The sequence below is a fragment of the Aquarana catesbeiana genome, linkage group LG05, assembly GCF_042186555.1.
Source record: "Aquarana catesbeiana isolate 2022-GZ linkage group LG05, ASM4218655v1, whole genome shotgun sequence".
Classification (NCBI taxonomy): domain Eukaryota; kingdom Metazoa; phylum Chordata; class Amphibia; order Anura; family Ranidae; genus Aquarana; species Aquarana catesbeiana.
In genome coordinates this window covers 365,959,648-365,976,833 of record NC_133328.1, presented here as the reverse complement: position 1 = coordinate 365,976,833, position 17,186 = coordinate 365,959,648, and the positions used below count along the sequence as shown (strand labels likewise).

General features: G+C 41.9%; 1 protein-coding gene across 1 annotated transcript in view; it reads left to right on the top strand.

Moving 5' to 3' along the window:
- LOC141144853 (vacuolar protein sorting-associated protein 4B) overlaps window positions 1-14,501 on the top strand; it is a 50,041-nt gene extending 35,540 nt beyond the window's left edge. The window contains exons 6-11 of the mRNA XM_073630935.1: window positions 1,587-1,743; window positions 3,006-3,154; window positions 3,239-3,320; window positions 5,689-5,908; window positions 8,096-8,236; window positions 13,110-14,501. Of these exons, the coding sequence (XP_073487036.1) occupies window positions 1,587-1,743; window positions 3,006-3,154; window positions 3,239-3,320; window positions 5,689-5,908; window positions 8,096-8,236; window positions 13,110-13,211 (851 nt within the window). The 3' untranslated portion in view covers window positions 13,212-14,501. The remainder of the gene's footprint in view (window positions 1-1,586; window positions 1,744-3,005; window positions 3,155-3,238; window positions 3,321-5,688; window positions 5,909-8,095; window positions 8,237-13,109) is intronic.
- Window positions 14,502-17,186: the final 2,685 nt, after the last annotated feature.

Here is a 17,186-nt window from a genome sequence, read left to right as displayed (position 1 = left end):
GTGTAGAATGCTGTGGCCGGGGAACACAGCATTGACGGCAAAACACTGGCTGGGAGCAGTAGTCCGCTCATTACCATGTGTCAGGCCATCGGGGGGGAGATAATACAGTGCTATCTCTGGTCTGGTTAGCACATTGGAAGATATTACCAAAGACTGTGTAGCTGTCTCATTGATCCATCGGGGAGAGGTTGTGTTAGGCCTCTGGATCTTTGACTCTTAGAAACCGTCATAGTCTGCAAGGTGGAATTATTTAGAGTGATTCTTCTTTTGTCAAAATTGGAAGTGAAGAAGTAGTGTTTCAATAATTTGCTGAGAATACTAGATCTACAACAACTTACAAACTAAGGCTATTCAGTATTGTTAAACAATACACCAACTTCTATGGGCATCTCATAGTACCCCTTTGTTTCACCCAAGTTGTATCCTGCAATAAATGCAACAAAACCGTGCAAATGACTGTTTCTTGTCTTATCTGAATGTGGGGAGCCAGGCAGCAGGGTGATTGGCGGATTGCTAAGTAACCAAATTAGCAGCCCTTACGGGGGCACCACCACACTGGGTTTAGTAACACTTTAAGTATGAAGATCTGTGAGCATCAGTTGTTAGCACTGCATGTGTTTGATCACAATCATGATAGTTTTTGCAGTATAAATGGAGAAGTTGATAATCTCGAAAAAAGCATCTTCGTGATCAGAGTTGCTTAAGGATTCACTTGGTTCTAGTTTGGTGGATATGGGAAGGGGAATCATGGGAAGGTAGGTGAACGAGAAGTTGACAACATAACCCGGAGCAGAATAAATAAAAGCACATGGCCATTTGAATGATTGATGTACAAGACACGGACTGGATCCTGCCCGGGTGCTTCTCTTCTAATGGAGTGCAACGAGTTGTGTTCAGGCCCATTTGAATGATTTTTTTGGTTCTTCTGAACAGGGGCACAGATAGCAAAACAAATGTTACAGGGGTGTTAACCCTTCCCTATGCTATCCAAAAGGCTTAAAAATAGTTTTCTTGGCTGGCGCTACACTTAAAAATTGTACCTGTTCCAACTTACAAACAGATTCAACTTAAGAACAAACCTACAAGACCCTATCTTGTTTGTAACCCGGGGACCGCCTGTACTATCAAACAGCTGCATAATGTTTGTCCGCTTGCACAGAAAAGGTGGGCTGAAGGCTAAATAAGGATGGTACTGGAAAGGTATTGGAGGAAAGCTAGAACTACTAGGAAATGGGTTTGTGAGGGTATCCAGCCATTGGTGGGGGGGTGGGGGGCTGGGTCAGCAAACCTTTTATAGGGTTTTGTTCATTTAATCAGGAGTTTTAGGGTCCAGAGTTCCTAAAACTCTGGAGTGTTGCTCAATGGTATGGTATTTCAACCGAGAACTGCTCTGTCGATTGGATGTTTATGCTCTTGAGGAGATCTTTTAGTAGGGGATGGGCTTTTGTTTTGAAAAAGGCAGAAGTCATTTAATCGCTCAGAAAAAAAAAATATTGCTAGGAATTCACACTGAGCACAAGGCACAAAGCACATTTTACTCTATGTATCGATGATGGTTTCAGAGCATGTCCATTTCTACCTTGTAGGTAAAAGAACTCCTTGGAGAGGCATCCTACTTTTTGGCCCTCCAGGAACAGGGAAGTCCTATTTAGCCAAGGCTGTAGCTACAGAAGCAAACAACTCCACCTTCTTCTCAATATCGTCTTCAGACCTTGTGTCAAAGTGGCTGGGAGAAAGTGAAAAGTGAGTACACTTGATTTAGTAGAATTATATTTACAAATGTTGGATAAACTTAGGTTTCACTTACACGTGATTGAGTAGTACTTTTCTGCCTCCCTTTTAAAGCAGTATTAAATCCAAAAACCAAAAATGTAATGTATTGCAGCTTGCCAATCATAAGATATGGTGGCTGCATTAGTTTTCTTTTTCTAGGCTTTTTTCCCTCTGTTTTCACCTGGTGATCTGGCCAGTAACACACCTCCTGTATTAAGCTCGGCATACATTATTCACTCATATTGTACAATCTCCGTGTATTTCCCAAAAGTATGTAATAGGGGGACAAACCTAAACAATTAATTTGCGTAGTATCAAATCGCAGGCCATTGCATAGTTGATGGTAGATCTAAAGGAGATTGTCCAATCAGATTGCACAAAGTATGGCCAGCCTTAGAGTGCCTACACTCTGGATGGAGGCGCACAGCCACTTTTCGACAGCAGCATTGTTTGTCTGGGGGTAGGGAGGATTGCACTGGTGTTAGATGCACTAGCAGATTTAAATACACCAAATTCAAGTCCAACTGCAGCTAACACTTTTTAAGCAGTTTGTTTTTTTTTTTCCTTTTGAGATAAAGGTTTTAAAAGATGATCATCCTAGGCACCCCTGTCGGTGTTAAATTGTTTGCCTCAACCCTCTAACTGCTATATCTGCAGGACAGCTTGTTCTGTTAACAGACTTACTGGCAGGATCACCAGGGCAAATAAACAAAAGCAAGTCTAAAAAAGAAAACCAATGCAGCCATCACATCTAAAAATTGATAAGCTTCAATATGTTTGTTTGCTTTTGGCATTAATACCACTTTAAGTTGCAAATGTACCAACGGGTGTACACAGCCACGGCAGTGACACTGTACGCCCCAGCGACGGAAATATTCCCCTTGTTGCGTCCAACGGGCAGTCCTGGCATTGAATGCGACCCATTTAAGCAATTGAGGCCACCCTGCAGTCTTCCCATAGACGTGTGCAATGCACATGGTTGCACTGTGGTGGTGTGGGATTTACTGGATTAAATGGGTATGAGGAGGCAACCTATCGCCACCTGTCAAATGCCTTCAAAAAGTGCTCTAACTGCAGATCACTTTTCAGAGGCGTGGCAGCTGCATGTGTAAACCCCTTATCCTTGGTGTGTTGTGTATTGATTTTTCATGCAGTGTATTTGCTGGCCATGTTTTCCAGTTTGCAAACCTTATTTAAATGCTTTCTGAAACTATATATTACTTGTGTTTCAGGTTGGTGAAAAATTTATTTCAGCTTGCCAGGGAACATAAGCCCTCAATCATCTTTATTGATGAGATTGATTCACTGTGTGGGTCAAGAAGTGAGAATGAAAGTGAGGCTGCTCGCAGAATTAAAACAGAGTTCCTGGTACAAATGCAAGGCAAGATATGACTCTTCTAACACCTAATCTTGAGCATTTATAGACTTGACATGTCATTCAAATGTTATCTTTAATTGAAAACAGGTGTTGGAGTTGACAATGAAGGCATCTTAGTTCTTGGAGCCACAAATATACCATGGGTATTAGATTCTGCCATTCGGAGGCGGTAAGTAAGTTTGTTACAGGTGCTTTTGTTTGTTAGTTCCCTGATAATGGAGCCTTTTTTTCTTTAATTTTCATGTTTATTTCATTTTCTTATAAGTGTTACAGAAAGCATATGTTACCATTTTGCATCACACATGAATGAATTCAATCGTTCAGCTTTAGTGAATCATAATCATATAGATCAGGGCTCAACAAATCCCAGACGCTAGGTCGCAATTGCGACTAGAAATTGTGCCCTGGCGCCTGGGCTTTTGTCAGCCCATTCACTGTTGGCCGCTGCTGACATGGGGTACCTAGCCGCGCACAGTCCCAGATCCCGCAGGGAATAGAGCGCGGGCACCACATCACACTCTGTTGCTCCCTCTGCCCTTTTAGTCATGTGCACCCTGAGCTATCACCGTCTACACTGGCGGCCCCCGCCGGGGACACTCGCTGAGTCCACAGAAGTGAAGCTCGGTCTGACGTGATTGACGGCTTCTTCGCAAAGTTTGGGATCCAAACAGCCTGCGCATTCCATAAAGCAATTGGATGCTAGTCGAAAAATAGGAAGTGACAGTGATGTGATTGGTTGGCGTGAGGCGTGGAATGCAGTCCAGATGCTGTTATTGGACAAAAGTTTTCATGGGGTGAAGAGTCAGCTTCCTGGTTGTGGTAGAGCCGATGGGCGAGCAGAGGGCTGGTGGAATTGTCTATTTTGGGGTGCGTTCTACAGCTTTGGGGCTTGAACGACATTTTGTGTGTGTGAGCTGGGACGTTCTACTGGCAGCCATGGATGTGTCCATATACTGCGCACAATCCTCACAACTTCTCTGCCTTAAAGAGAACCGGTTATGACTGGGCCTGTGGAAGAATTGTTATATGTTCAGACTTAAAGGGTTTGTTCACCTTTATAATAAAATTTGAAGCACAGCCAAGGAGGCCCAGAAGTTTACAAATCATCTCCTTGCATCACCCTGCAGACCCCAGGACTAGTGGGGTCAGTCCACTTTACAAAAAAATATCTGCCCTGTAGATAAAAACAAACTTTGCTTCTATGAACAATATTAAATTATGTACCTCTCCGTAGCTGAATTCCCTGGCCTTCCTTAGGACATTTCTATGAGGGACTAGTCAGCCATTCCGCCCTCACATTCAAACACTGCACATGCCCTTTCTTCCCTGTTGCCGTGGTGATGAGCTCTGTATCATGGCACTGGGGTAGGTGGTGCACATCGCGTGTGCGGCATTTGAATCTGAGAGCTTCAGAGAAAGAGAAAGAGAGAGGGCATCAGCGGCTGGTGTGCCACAGCAACATCTCTCCTGGATTCAGATGCAAGTGTACTATCCACCGTGCTGTCATGGCATTGTGCTGGGCACCTTAGAAACTGGACGGAATCTATTCATGGCATTTGAATCAGAGAGCAGGTGCTCTTGTAATGGCAGAAGTGAGTACCCTGTGTCGTGCATCTGTAAAGATACACATCAGGGCTACATAAGAGAAGGGGATTTGTCGTTGAAAATAAAGCTTTGTTTTTTTAGCTGGCTCCTAGATTTAAAGCAAATTGTCAACATTGTTGTACTCCTGTGTTGAAGTAGACAAAACATTATTGCAGCATAAGCTATACAGCTTGCGGCTTCACAGCCAGGTGCCCACTGTGCATGCACAAGTGGTCCTGCGCGCTGTAAATGGTCCCATAGTCTTCTGGGACCTGAGAAGGAGAACTTCCACTTCCGATCGTCTAGGCGGTCGGTCGGAGGAGAAGTGGGAGCGGGTATTGGGGGCTTTGGTGTAGTGAAAGTAAAGAGTGGGTCTGTTGGAGCAAATACAAGTTTTCTAGCCTCTTTAAGATTTTTATCATCCTTGTTAACTATTCTGTTAGGATTGGGTGTGATTTGTATAAAATACCTGTAATGGAACCTGTCAGGAAAGGATTGCAGGGCTTTTTTATTTTGAAAGTAGGGACTTCGTCATCTTTTCTTTCACAAATGGCAAGTTGCTGGCCTGAAAGAAGCATGTTTATATAAAATGTTAAGTCTTCCAATATACACACGTTTCTTCAAAGTCAATGGCAGTGACATCCTTTTAAGATGACCGACCTGAAGCCTGCATCATCAGAAATAAGTCCGCACTGTCAAGTCTCATATATTGATCCTCTTTACAAGCAATCAAGAAAATCCTTCTATTTAACGTTCAAAAATATTTGATCTGCATTTACATACAGCTAGTGTTGCTTTGTGATGCAAATGCCATTATGTTGTATGTTCATTGTATAATCTGCAGCTTCATGTTTGCATCTTTTATTTTTATTTTTTATAATTTTGTCAATGCTTCTGTGTTGGTCACATGCTGCACAGCATTTAGTCACAATTTTTAATCTTATTTTTTTCAGATTTGAAAAGCGAATTTACATTCCTCTCCCAGAAGCACACGCCCGAACAGATATGTTTAAACTTCATCTTGGAAATACAGCTCACAGCCTCACAGATGCAGATTTTCGAGACCTGGGGAAAAAAACAAATGGATACTCTGGTGCTGACATCAGCGTAATTGTGCGAGATGCCTTAATGCAGCCTGTCAGAAAAGTTCAGTCTGCAACTCACTTTAAAAAGGTACTTTACCATTTCCCACTTTGCTAAGTGCAGATCATTCCTTTGTAGATCTTATTTACATATCTGTATTAGTTTTAGTCTGAAGACATAAAGGGGTGACAACTTAACAATTTTTTCTGTAGAAATATTCACATATATCATATGTAATATCAGTGTTCCTAAATAGTAACCCTACACTGGTAGCACACCGTTTTAGTGTTTTACAGTGAAATAGTTGGTGTATGTACAACTGAGATTTGGCTAGGTGACTGAACTGTGCAGACAGCTTTATAAAATGTCTTCTGTACTGGAACATGAGGTTACAGATCTTTATTCTTTTTAGGCCCATTTCTCATAATTAAATGTGTGGATGAGTTTTATACCAGCTTATCTTATGCTGCCTACAGATATTTGGTACAGTGTTTCCAACAAAACCGTCTCACTTGTTTTATACATATTTATTACATTGAAGGACACCTACAGCGGGGAAAAAAATATTTGATGCAGATTTTGTAAGTTTGCCCACTTACAAAGAAATTAAGGGTCTGTAATTTTTACTATAGATGTGTTTTAAATGGTAGAGAATATCAACGAAAAATCCAGACAAAACACATGACACAAATGTTATAAATTGAATTGCAGTTCAGTGAGTAAAATTAAGTATTTGATCCCTTACCAACCAACAATAATTCTGGCTCCCACAGACTGGCTACAGCATGTGCTTATGTGGCACACCTATTAGTGCTGTCAATTTAATAAGGTGCTTCTAGTGACAACTCATTATGTGTATAAAAGAGACCTGACCACAGAATCTTTTTTTTATTCAAACCGATCATGGGTAAGACCAAATTGCTGTCAAAGGACGTTGGGGACAAGATTGTAGATCTGCACAAGGCTGGAATGGGCTACAAGACCATCAGCAAGAAGCTTGATGAGAAGGAGACAACTGTTGGAGCGATTTATTTGCAAATGGAAGAAATACAAAATAACCATCAATCGCTCCCGGTCTGGAGCTCCGTGCGAGAGTTCTCCTCATGGTGTAGGTATGATCATGAGAAAAGTGAGGAATTGGCTCAGAACTACATGGGAGGAGCTTGTGAATAATCTCAAGGCAGTTGGAACCACAGTCGCCAGACAAACCATTGGTAACACAATACGCCGCCATGGATTGGAATCCTGCAGCGCCCGCAAGGTCCCTCTCAAGAAGGCACACATACAGGCCCATCTGAAGTTTGCCAATGAACATCTAAATGATTCAGAGAAGGATTGGGAGAGTGCTTCGGTCAGATGAGACCAAAATTGATCACTTTGGCATTAACTCGACTTGCCGTGTTTGGAGGAAGAAAAATGCTGACTAAGACCCTAAGAACACCATCTCTACAACAAGCATGGAGGTGGAAACATTTATGCTTTGGGGCTGTTTCTCTGTTAAAGATACAGGCCGACTTTGCCGCATTAAAGGGACGATGGACGGGACCATGTATTGTAAAATCTTGGATAAGAACGTTCTTCTCTCAGCCAGAACACTGAAGATGAGTCATCCAGCATGACAAATGACCCAAAACATACCGCAAAGGCAACCAAGGAGTGGCTCAAGAAGAAGCACATTAAGGTCATTTAGTGGCCTAATCAGTCTCCAGACCTTAATCCTATAAAAATATATGGAGGGAACTAGAACTTCGAGTTGCTAAGCGACAGCCAAGAAACCTTAAGGATTTTAGAGAAGATCTGTAAAGAAGAGTGGATCAGAATCCCCATGAGATGTGTGCAAACCTGGTAACTAACTACAAGAAACCTCTTACCTCTGTGCTTGCCAATAAGGGTTTCTCCACCAAGTACTAAGTCATGTTTTGCTTGGGGATCAAATACTTATTTTACTCACTGAACTGCAACTCTCCATTTAAAATACACCTATGATAAAAAATTATAGACCCTTCTTTTCTTTGTAAGTGGGCTAAATTTGCAGGGGATCAAATAATAATTTTGCACGCTGTATGTTTGTCTATTTACAGTATTTTTTTTTTTTTTTGTTTTAATGCTTTTTTTTCATGCAATAAATCTTTTTGTTTTATTTCAATAATCCTAAAGTTTGTAAATTAAATATAATGCATAGTAAAGCATTACTTGTCTTTTGTTGTATAATATTACTTTATCATGCTCAATTGAATAAGATGCATGAACAGTAACAGAAGTGTGTTGCTTTTCTAGGTACGAGCGAAATCTCCTCTCAATCCAAATGAGATCTGTGATGATATGCTTACTCCCTGTTCTCCTGGAGATCCGAATGCCCTTGAAATGACATGGGTGGATGTACCTGGAGATAAGTTATTGGAACCTATCGTAGGCGCGGTAAGTCAGAGCTTATGCAAATTCAAAAATCGCGCAACCAATTTCAGTTCTTTTGCTCTCATTTTAAGTGGAACTAAACGCATTTCTTTCCTTCCAGTTGGAGTATTTCTTACATTTATTTTGTGTATTACTTCAATGCTGCAGTATTGTTTTGGACAATAGAGTGCTGCTTGAGTCATGTGATTCACAAGGTTTCATTATTCTCCAAGCAGCAATTACATTATTACAGCAGTGACTTCACTATGTTCAGTCAGTGAAGCTGAAGTATGGCCATCTAGAAAATATAATGCAGTGCATCAGAATTAGTGTTCGTGCTCAGAATGTCATCTGTACAGTATCTCACAAAAGTGAGTACACCCCTCACATTTTTTGTAAATATTTTATTATATCTTTTCATGTGACAACACTGAAGAAATTACACTTTGCTACAATGTAAAGTAGTGAGTGTACAGCTTGTATAACAGTGTAAATTTGCTGTCCCCTCAAAATAACTCAACACACAGCCATTAATGTATAAACCACTGGCAACAAAAGTGAGTACACCTCTAAGTAAAAATGTCCAAATTGGGCCCAAATAGCCATTTTCTCTCCCCGGTGTCATCTGATTCATTAGTGTTACAAGGTTGCAGGTGTGTTAAATTTGGTGTTATCGCTCTCACTCTCTCATACTGATCACTGGAAGTTCAACTTGGCACCTCATGGTAAAAAACTCTGAGGATCTGAAAAAAAGAATTGTTGCTTTACATAAAGATGGCCTAGGACTATAGGAAGATTGCCAAGACCCTGAAACTGAGTTGCAGCACGGTGGCCAAGACCATACATCGGTTTACCAGGACAGGTTCCACTCAGAACAGGCCTCGCCATAGTCGGCCAAAGAAGTTGAGTGCACCTGCTCGGTATCCTATCCAAAGGTTGTCTTTGGGAAATAGACGTATGAGTATGAATGCTGCCAGCATTGCTGCGGAGGTTAAAGGAGTGGGGGGGGGGGGGGGGTCAGCCTGTCAGTGCTCAGACCATACGCCGCACACTGCATTAAATTAGTCTACATGGCTGTCATCCCAGAAGGAAGCCTCTTCTAAAGATGATGCACAAGAAAGCCCACAAGCAGACTAAAGGTGGATTGGGTATTTGGCACTCCAGAAGGCAATGCCCTTAGATTGGGATAATGTACATATAGTTAGAAAGTCATAAGTTAAAAACAAAGTCGAACCAAGGAAAGGCGGGGGGGGGGGTTAAAAAGAGGCAGCCATCCTCAGAGTTTGTCCAGCAACTCTGCAAAACAGGTAAAAGAAACCTGTAGTATTAAAATTTAAACATTTATTGCACAAGATTAAAAACACTTACAAGATACAAGTGGAAGTCATGCTCATCATAGATAATGCAGTCCTGGCAGTTCTACTGTATCCCACAGGCTCCTTGCATGATCCAGATAGCTGGGAAAAGGTCTGGTATGGTGTTATGCTGAACGGCTGTGTTTTCAGGTGAACTAGGAAGTGGTCGGCTCCACGCTGACTAGCTTGAACCGCGGAAGCGGAAAAGACGTCACCAGCACGGGGCGGGAGGAAGGGGTCAGGACTGTCTGTGAATGAGAGGCTACGTGCTCAGAACTTACAGCTCCTTCTACTGGCCAGTAGACACAGTAGAACTGCCAGGACTGCATATCTATGATGAGCACGACTTCCACTTATATCTTGTAAGTGTTTTTAATTTTGTGCAATGTTTCCGTTTTCCATTTTTAATACTACACTTAGAGTGGCCCCAACCCCCCCCCCCCCCCTCCCCCAGAATGTTTCTTTCACAAGCAGACTAAGGACATGGATTACTGGAACCAGGTCCTGTGGTCTGATGAGACCAAGATAAACTTATTTGGTTCAGATGGTGTTAAGTGTGTGTGGCGGCAACCAGGTGAGGAGTACAAAGACAAGTGTGTCTTGCCTGCCGTCGGGCATGATGGTGGGAGTGTCATGGTCTGGGGCTGCATGAGTGCTGCCGGCACATGAATGGCTGTGTGTTGAGTTATTTTGAGGGGACAACAAATTTACACGGTTATACAAGCTGTACACTCACTGCTTTTCATTGTAGCAAAGTGTCATTTCTTCAGTGTTGTCACATGAAAAGATAAAAAAATATTTACAAAAATGTGAGGGGTGTACTCACCTTTGTGAGATACTGTATATTCTTCTCAAGAACTGTCTCTTGACAAGTTGTCTGTATTTCCTAGAACTGTGCAGCATGGAAATGGCATAAAGGTATGAAATATTAGCCATGTTAGATTAAACATGAATTTTAATACTAGAATTATAATTAATTGAAATATTCAATAAGAATATTCACTAGCAACATGTAGCAGTGTCAGAGATAAGATCCTGATAGATGTAACTTACTTGACCACAGAAGGTACACCAACTGGGTGCATTCTGTAATTCACTGGGATTACATAAAATGTGAAAGTGTATGTAAACCCTAAACATAAACTGCTTTAACCCCTAGGCGCCGAAAGTTTGCAAATATGTGGCGTCTCGGTGGGTGGTGGGCCTTGGCACTGAACGGCCGCATATTTGCTTTCATTAGTGGAAAAACAGCTGAGCCGAGAGTGCACTCCCGGCACAGTTGCCAGTGGCTAACGGAAAGCTTCTGATCGCTGCTTGCTATCGGGAGCTTTCCGATCATGTGACAAGCAATCATGGTGGTCACATGATCATAAACACCACCCCAGTCTCCTGGCATCCTAAACCTCTTAAAGGGCCAGGAGACACTGGCTCCAAGGGGTTAATTTGCTCACTTTAAATCCATTAATAGAAATTTGAGAGCTTTTTGTTATGTTGGTTTAAGTGTAAAAATACCTGTTGATCTTGTCCCAAAACCAGTGCTGTCCTGTGCACTCTGCAGCAGTGTTAACCCTACCCAATTCACCTCTAGGGACCACAGAAAACACACTTTCTGTCCTAGAATTACAACACTTCTCTAGATAAAGTTCAGTGAGTGAGCATTGTCACTCTAAGAGAGGAAGCATGTAACATCAGCTGGATATTATTTGAAGTGATACACACTGTTCTATTCTGTATTTCTGTATATACATGATGGCATTGTAATTATTTTCATTAAAAAAAAAAATTCTAAGTACCTTTTTCCTAATCTATATACAGCTGTCACATGACCCAGATCTTTCCCAGTCTTTCTGCAGGAAAACATAAGCAGGAGGAGCTTTTAGTCCTCTTCTGCTGGTCACATGTTCAAAAAATAAATACAAAAACTGTCTTTGGAATACAGAGTAAAAATAAATATCAATAAACTGTTTAAAATTGACCTACAAATATATATTTGAAATCAAATCTTTATTTTGTGGAAATAACATAACGTGGGCAGATTTCTGGCAGTCACAAGCTGTGTTCTTCTGTGGCGTTCAAATCAGACATGTGAGGTATCACCGAGTGCGTTAGCGCAACAATTCCAGCCCAAGATCTCCTCTAACGCTAAACTGGTAACCTGTAAAAAATTTTGAAGTGTCGCCTATGGAGATTTTTAAAGCAGAGGTCCGCCCCCCCCCCCAAAAAAAAAAAAAAATTAAAAACCAGCATCTATACATACTGCAGCTGCTGGATTTTAATAATAGAACACTTACCTGTCCTGGCGTCCAGCTATGTCTGCTTCCATCAGCTGCGGTGCCGACATCACTGGACTCCAGAACAGGTAGGTGTCCTATTATTAAAAGGGGTCGGGTGCTGCCGCCACCACTGCGGGTAAGGATACTCGGCAGTGTAGTCTTACGGCTTCACGCCCAGAACCCTACTGCGTATGCGTGAGGCCCCGCTCCTCTTACCTACTGGCCCGGTGACAGGGGGAAATGGAGGGTGCCCTGCAGTGATGTCATGGGCCGCGGCGTGGACTCCCGGGAGTGGGAACAGGATACCTGTCCCGGAAAGGTGCCAATTGTGGCACCGGAGGGGGTGAGGAGGGGGTGAGGAGACAAATGAGCGTAAGTTCCACTTTTCGGTGGAACTCCGCTTTAAGCACCAAAGTTTGGCGCCATTCCACAAGTGCGCACAATTTTAAAGCGTGACATGTTGGGTATCTATCTATTTCCTAGAGTCTCTGCTAAAAAACATAAATTGGAGATTCTGAGTAATTTTCTAGTAAAAAAAAATATGATTTTTACATATAGGAGAGGAGTCCAGAATAGGCCCGGTATGGAAGTGGTTAAAGTCACTGTCAAAATAGGTCACCTGTGTTAAAGGGTTTTTTGTTTTTTTTTTCCCCCATATATTTCATATATTGAAAAAACGTTCTCCAGCTGCTGCAAGTATTCTGCCATCAGAAGAGTCAACTACGTGCTCTGTCCTCTAGTTGCTCCTGCCAGCTTGTATGGATTGTAGTGACAAGCCAGTAGGAGGAATTGCAGCAGCTGGAGGGGTGCAAATATTATACATATCTGTAAGGGCTCATTTACACTTGTGATTGGGGGGCAGTAAAACTTTGTGGTCAAGCCCTTTTTTTTTTTACCATCCCTGTTTTGCTGCAGAGGTAGTTTCCGGGGTGTACACATGCCCTGGTCGTGACAGGAATTCTACCCTCTGTTGCGCTCAGCTGGTGCCACGTTGCAACTTCCCCACACAATGCCGCAATACAATGCCTCCTCACTGCCTGTCAAATTCTCTCTGAAGAGTGATCCACCTTCGGGTAACACTCTTCAGAAAGCAAAGCAAGTGTAAGAATACTTTCAACTGCTGGAGATCAGGGAAACAGTGGTGTTTCAGTACGCAAGCCACTGGAAAGGTAAGTAGGTAAAAACTTATTTTACAGGTAACCTACTTTTGTAAAAGTGACCCTTGGGTGAGTGTTCTACAAATTAACTGTAAAATTCTTTCCATTTCAGTCTGATATGCAGAGATCCTTGGCTAACACCAAACCTACCGTGAACGATCAGGATCTGGAGAAATTAAAGAAATTCACAGAAGACTTTGGACAAGAAGGATAAATGGGCATGCAAACAGATACAAGGTCATTTTCTGGAGCCTTTTTTCCTTTCTTATATTTTCTTGCAACAATATACATGGCATACCAAATATTTGCCTGTAAAACTGATTCTTCAAGTCGCGTGGACGTGATTTCAATCCTACCAATAACTTTCTGAGCTGTATAATATACCAGAATCTACTGTAAAGTCTGTATTAAAAAAAAAAATCCTGTAATGGCTTAGATCAACATAGACACTACTACTATGCGTCAAGAAGAAGCCTGTGGGACCACTGAGCAAGCATCCAAGGCCATATTATTTGTACTAGTATGTGTAAAAAGAACTTTGTTGCTTTACCATGAATTCAAAATATTAGCACTTCTTCTAAAATGTATGTCCATAAAGAAGAAAGTTTTTTTGCTTTGAAAAAAAAAAGTCAGAGGCAATTCATAAATATGTGCAATCAGTCCTTTAGACCGCTACTAAAGGACACTAGGTAAAATTATTCAATTACAAAATAGTTTTTAATAAAATATTTCTAAAGCCTGCAGGATTAATGTAACTTTAACCCTTTTGCAGTTTGTCCTTTTTTCAGTTTTTGTTTTCAGAAAAAGTATAAGATAATGTGGATGTATACCTTTTTTTTTTTTTTATGTGGTGGCGTTTTTGTTTTGTTTTTTCTTCTTCTTCATTTCTTGTTTTGTTCTAGAAAAATGTAGCCGTTTAGATTATTATGCAACATATTCTGTATATAGCTATTTTTTTACATTTCCAGGTGCATAGATTTGTCAATCACATGCCAAATTATTACAGCAGGACTAAAAGGAATTTATTGCAAGCGTGTACTTTATCTTCCTAGTCCAAATTTCAGAATTTAATAACAAAACAGTCGCAATCCTGTTACAGCCCAGAGGATTCTAATGTCCTGGGAAAAAATTCCTTTCTTCACAGATGCCTTGGTTGAATGAAAGCAAAAATACATACTGTATATCTGTGACCTCGGAGTATAGCTTAATGTATTTTGCTACAACCTTAACAGGTGGACCTAAGTAGTGCCTTGTAAGGTAGGATGTTAGATTTCGTTTTTGTTTAGAAGTCAGTACAATCCATGGGGCTAGATTGTTTTAGCCATATGTATGTAGTAATTCCATCAAGCTCGCTGTTTATGGATTTTTCCATTTCTGCAGTTATTCCTAATGACATTCTTGTTGTCAATGGTTTGGTTCCGGGTTTTTGTACTGTATGTGTGAAATCATAGAACTGTTGAATCATCTGTTTACTTCAATAAACTTCTATTCACTACAAGTAAAATGTGATCTTATATTCTTCTTTTTTTCTTTTTAATATTTTGTTCTGATAGATGGAAAAATCAGATGTGTGGAGGTGCACTAGAAGCATCTGGCAAATTTTGCCTTTCATCAATTTAGAATGGTCCGAAAATTGCAAAGATCTTGGTTACTTACAGTTCATTTTTATTGTATTAGACTACATTATACATTGCAGATTTAAAAGTGATATGTTCTATAGCCCATAGTAACAGACAAGATTGAAGTGTTCATCATTTTAAAGGAACCATGTTAAAATTAAATATGGTGGCTATGTCTGCTTATATTAAATGCTAGTTGCCTGGCAGTCATGCAAATCCCTTGTTTTAAAACTTCAAAAGAAATTTTTTTATTTTTGAATCATACTTACCTAGGTGGATGCAGCATCGGTCCCCCACCAGCTCTAAGGCTAAGAACCAAGTGATCAAATACTGCTGATCGCTCGGTTCTCAGAGCTCCCTGAGCAGGGAGCTGGTGAGTGTCAGTCACCGCTGTCTGCTCTGCCCCTCCAGCGTCACTGGAGTACTGGGCTGTGGAGGGGGCGGTAGTGGCCGGCCCAGCCTCTCAGCGGCTCACTGAGGGGCTGAGCCGGTTGCCAGTCTAGGCATGTCGGTGGATCCTGACCGTATGGTCACGATCTTTCCCAAGCCTGGACCACCTCTGTGACCTTCAGCCCGGTGTCTGCTGAAAACTGGTCACTGGAGTGCAGAACAAACTGCACTTCTGTGATCCACGGGAGAAGTACAGCCAAGCGAGCTTTGGCTGTACTTCTCCTTTTAACTGAAAGACCTGGAATAAGTGTGCCAATTTAGGCTTTTTCTACCTTTCTCTGATTTTACTGATTGTCCTTTTTTTAGGTCATGATTAAATGTATTGATGGAAAATACAAAACTGTCTGGCAGCTAGCATTTTCAGAAGCAGAGGTACACAATGGCTACTCTCCTGTTTATCTCATAGCACGTTTTCTTTAACCCTTTCGTTGCCAATTACATGTACTACACTTCATGGCATTAAAATAACCACTTTTTTTTATCAGTCAGCCCCTGGTTTCATTGCAGAATTGATCAGGGTGGCTTTAAAGCCGTCATATTACTTCTACGGCTCTGGAGTGGTTTATGTGTACAGCCGCTGTATAATATATGAATAACATTGGCTGCCTGCCCTCAGCTTCAGGCGGCTCCAGCCACATAAACAATCGGCCAACTGATTCTGCATTGGCCACAGCTCCCATGAGAATGAGCCCTTATTGTACATTATAGCAGTGGTTTTCAACCCTGTCCTCAAGTACCCCCAACAGGCCATGTTTGCAGGTTTTCCTTTATCTTGCACAGGTTGTTAAATCAGAGTCAGTGGCTTGGTGGTTTGGATATTTTATCTCAGAGAAATTCCCAAAAATATGGCCTGTTGGGGGTACTTAAGGACAGGTTTGAAAACCACTGCATTACAGGACCCAGGATGAGTGATCTGGTTCAGTGGGTTATGGCTCTAGCAAAATAAAAGTACAGCATAGTGTAACCCCTCCCACTCCCAGCATACCTCAGTTTTTTGTCGGTGTCTTTGAAACACACCTCATCTCTCAGAGAAGTAAACCATTTCTTTTCAATCAATATATATTTCTGCTAGCAAGATTCTTCAGTTGCTGTAGAGCCACTGGGGCTCATTTTTGCAGCTTTCAAATTCGCTAACCCTCAGCTTTCCCTTGCGAGGCTGTCCGTCAGGAAGAAGCAGGGCTAACCTGTTATGTTGCTCTCTGGATGCTGGGACCTGTTTTGGTCACACCACACTCACACGTGGAGTGCAGTGTGTTCCATTACCTGCAAGGTTCTTGCCCACCAGGAGAGCAAAGACTGTCCGTCTGGAAGGGGGTATTCTCCAGAACCCTGCTGGACGGACACTTTTCAGCCTGTGTGCAACTTGGGGAGCTGTGAGGCACATTCTGGTCTACTGCTGTAGTAAGTATGGGCAATGCCCCTATAGGAGCATGGTTGATGCTCCTTTTTCTACCTGGTAGCATCCCCACATGGGTTAATGTCAAGCTTCTGGTCGTGACTCTTTCAAGGCTATGGGGTTGCTTTAGAATTGTACCCCAGCGTTCATTTTAGCTAATGCCATGCAACCCATTTCCAATATAGCACCCAGCAAACACTCTCTAAACCTGCTTGGGCCCTGGTGGTACTGGCGAACAGTGCCTATGCTCACTTCTTCCTGTTTGTGCACACATCCTCACTCCTGTTCCACCCTCCCCAGGAGCTGCATCATCGAACATATATAATTCTTCCTGTGATCCCAGCTGCCACATAGTCATAGGCAGTCAGATGACCTTCATGCTCCTGTGGTAGTCTGCGTACCCCTTGTGGAGCCTTCACATTGGTGGTATGTCAGCGTGGTCACGTGGACCCTCACAGCTTCTGATCCTCTGAAAGCCCCAGGCACGTATGGACCTGACACCAGCAACCTGGATTTTTTTGTGTCCTGCTGGCATCTTAATCTGCAGACATTACTCCAAACCATAAAGTTATCATCTCAGTCCTTATTGATGCAGCCTCCACATGCTTAGATTTGGGGCTGCTTTCCTAATTGCTGGTGCCTGTAAAGTAATTTGTTCAACCTGTAAAAGGTCTTCATTAAAGCGGAACTCTACCCATAACTTGATAAAAAAATATATTCAGCA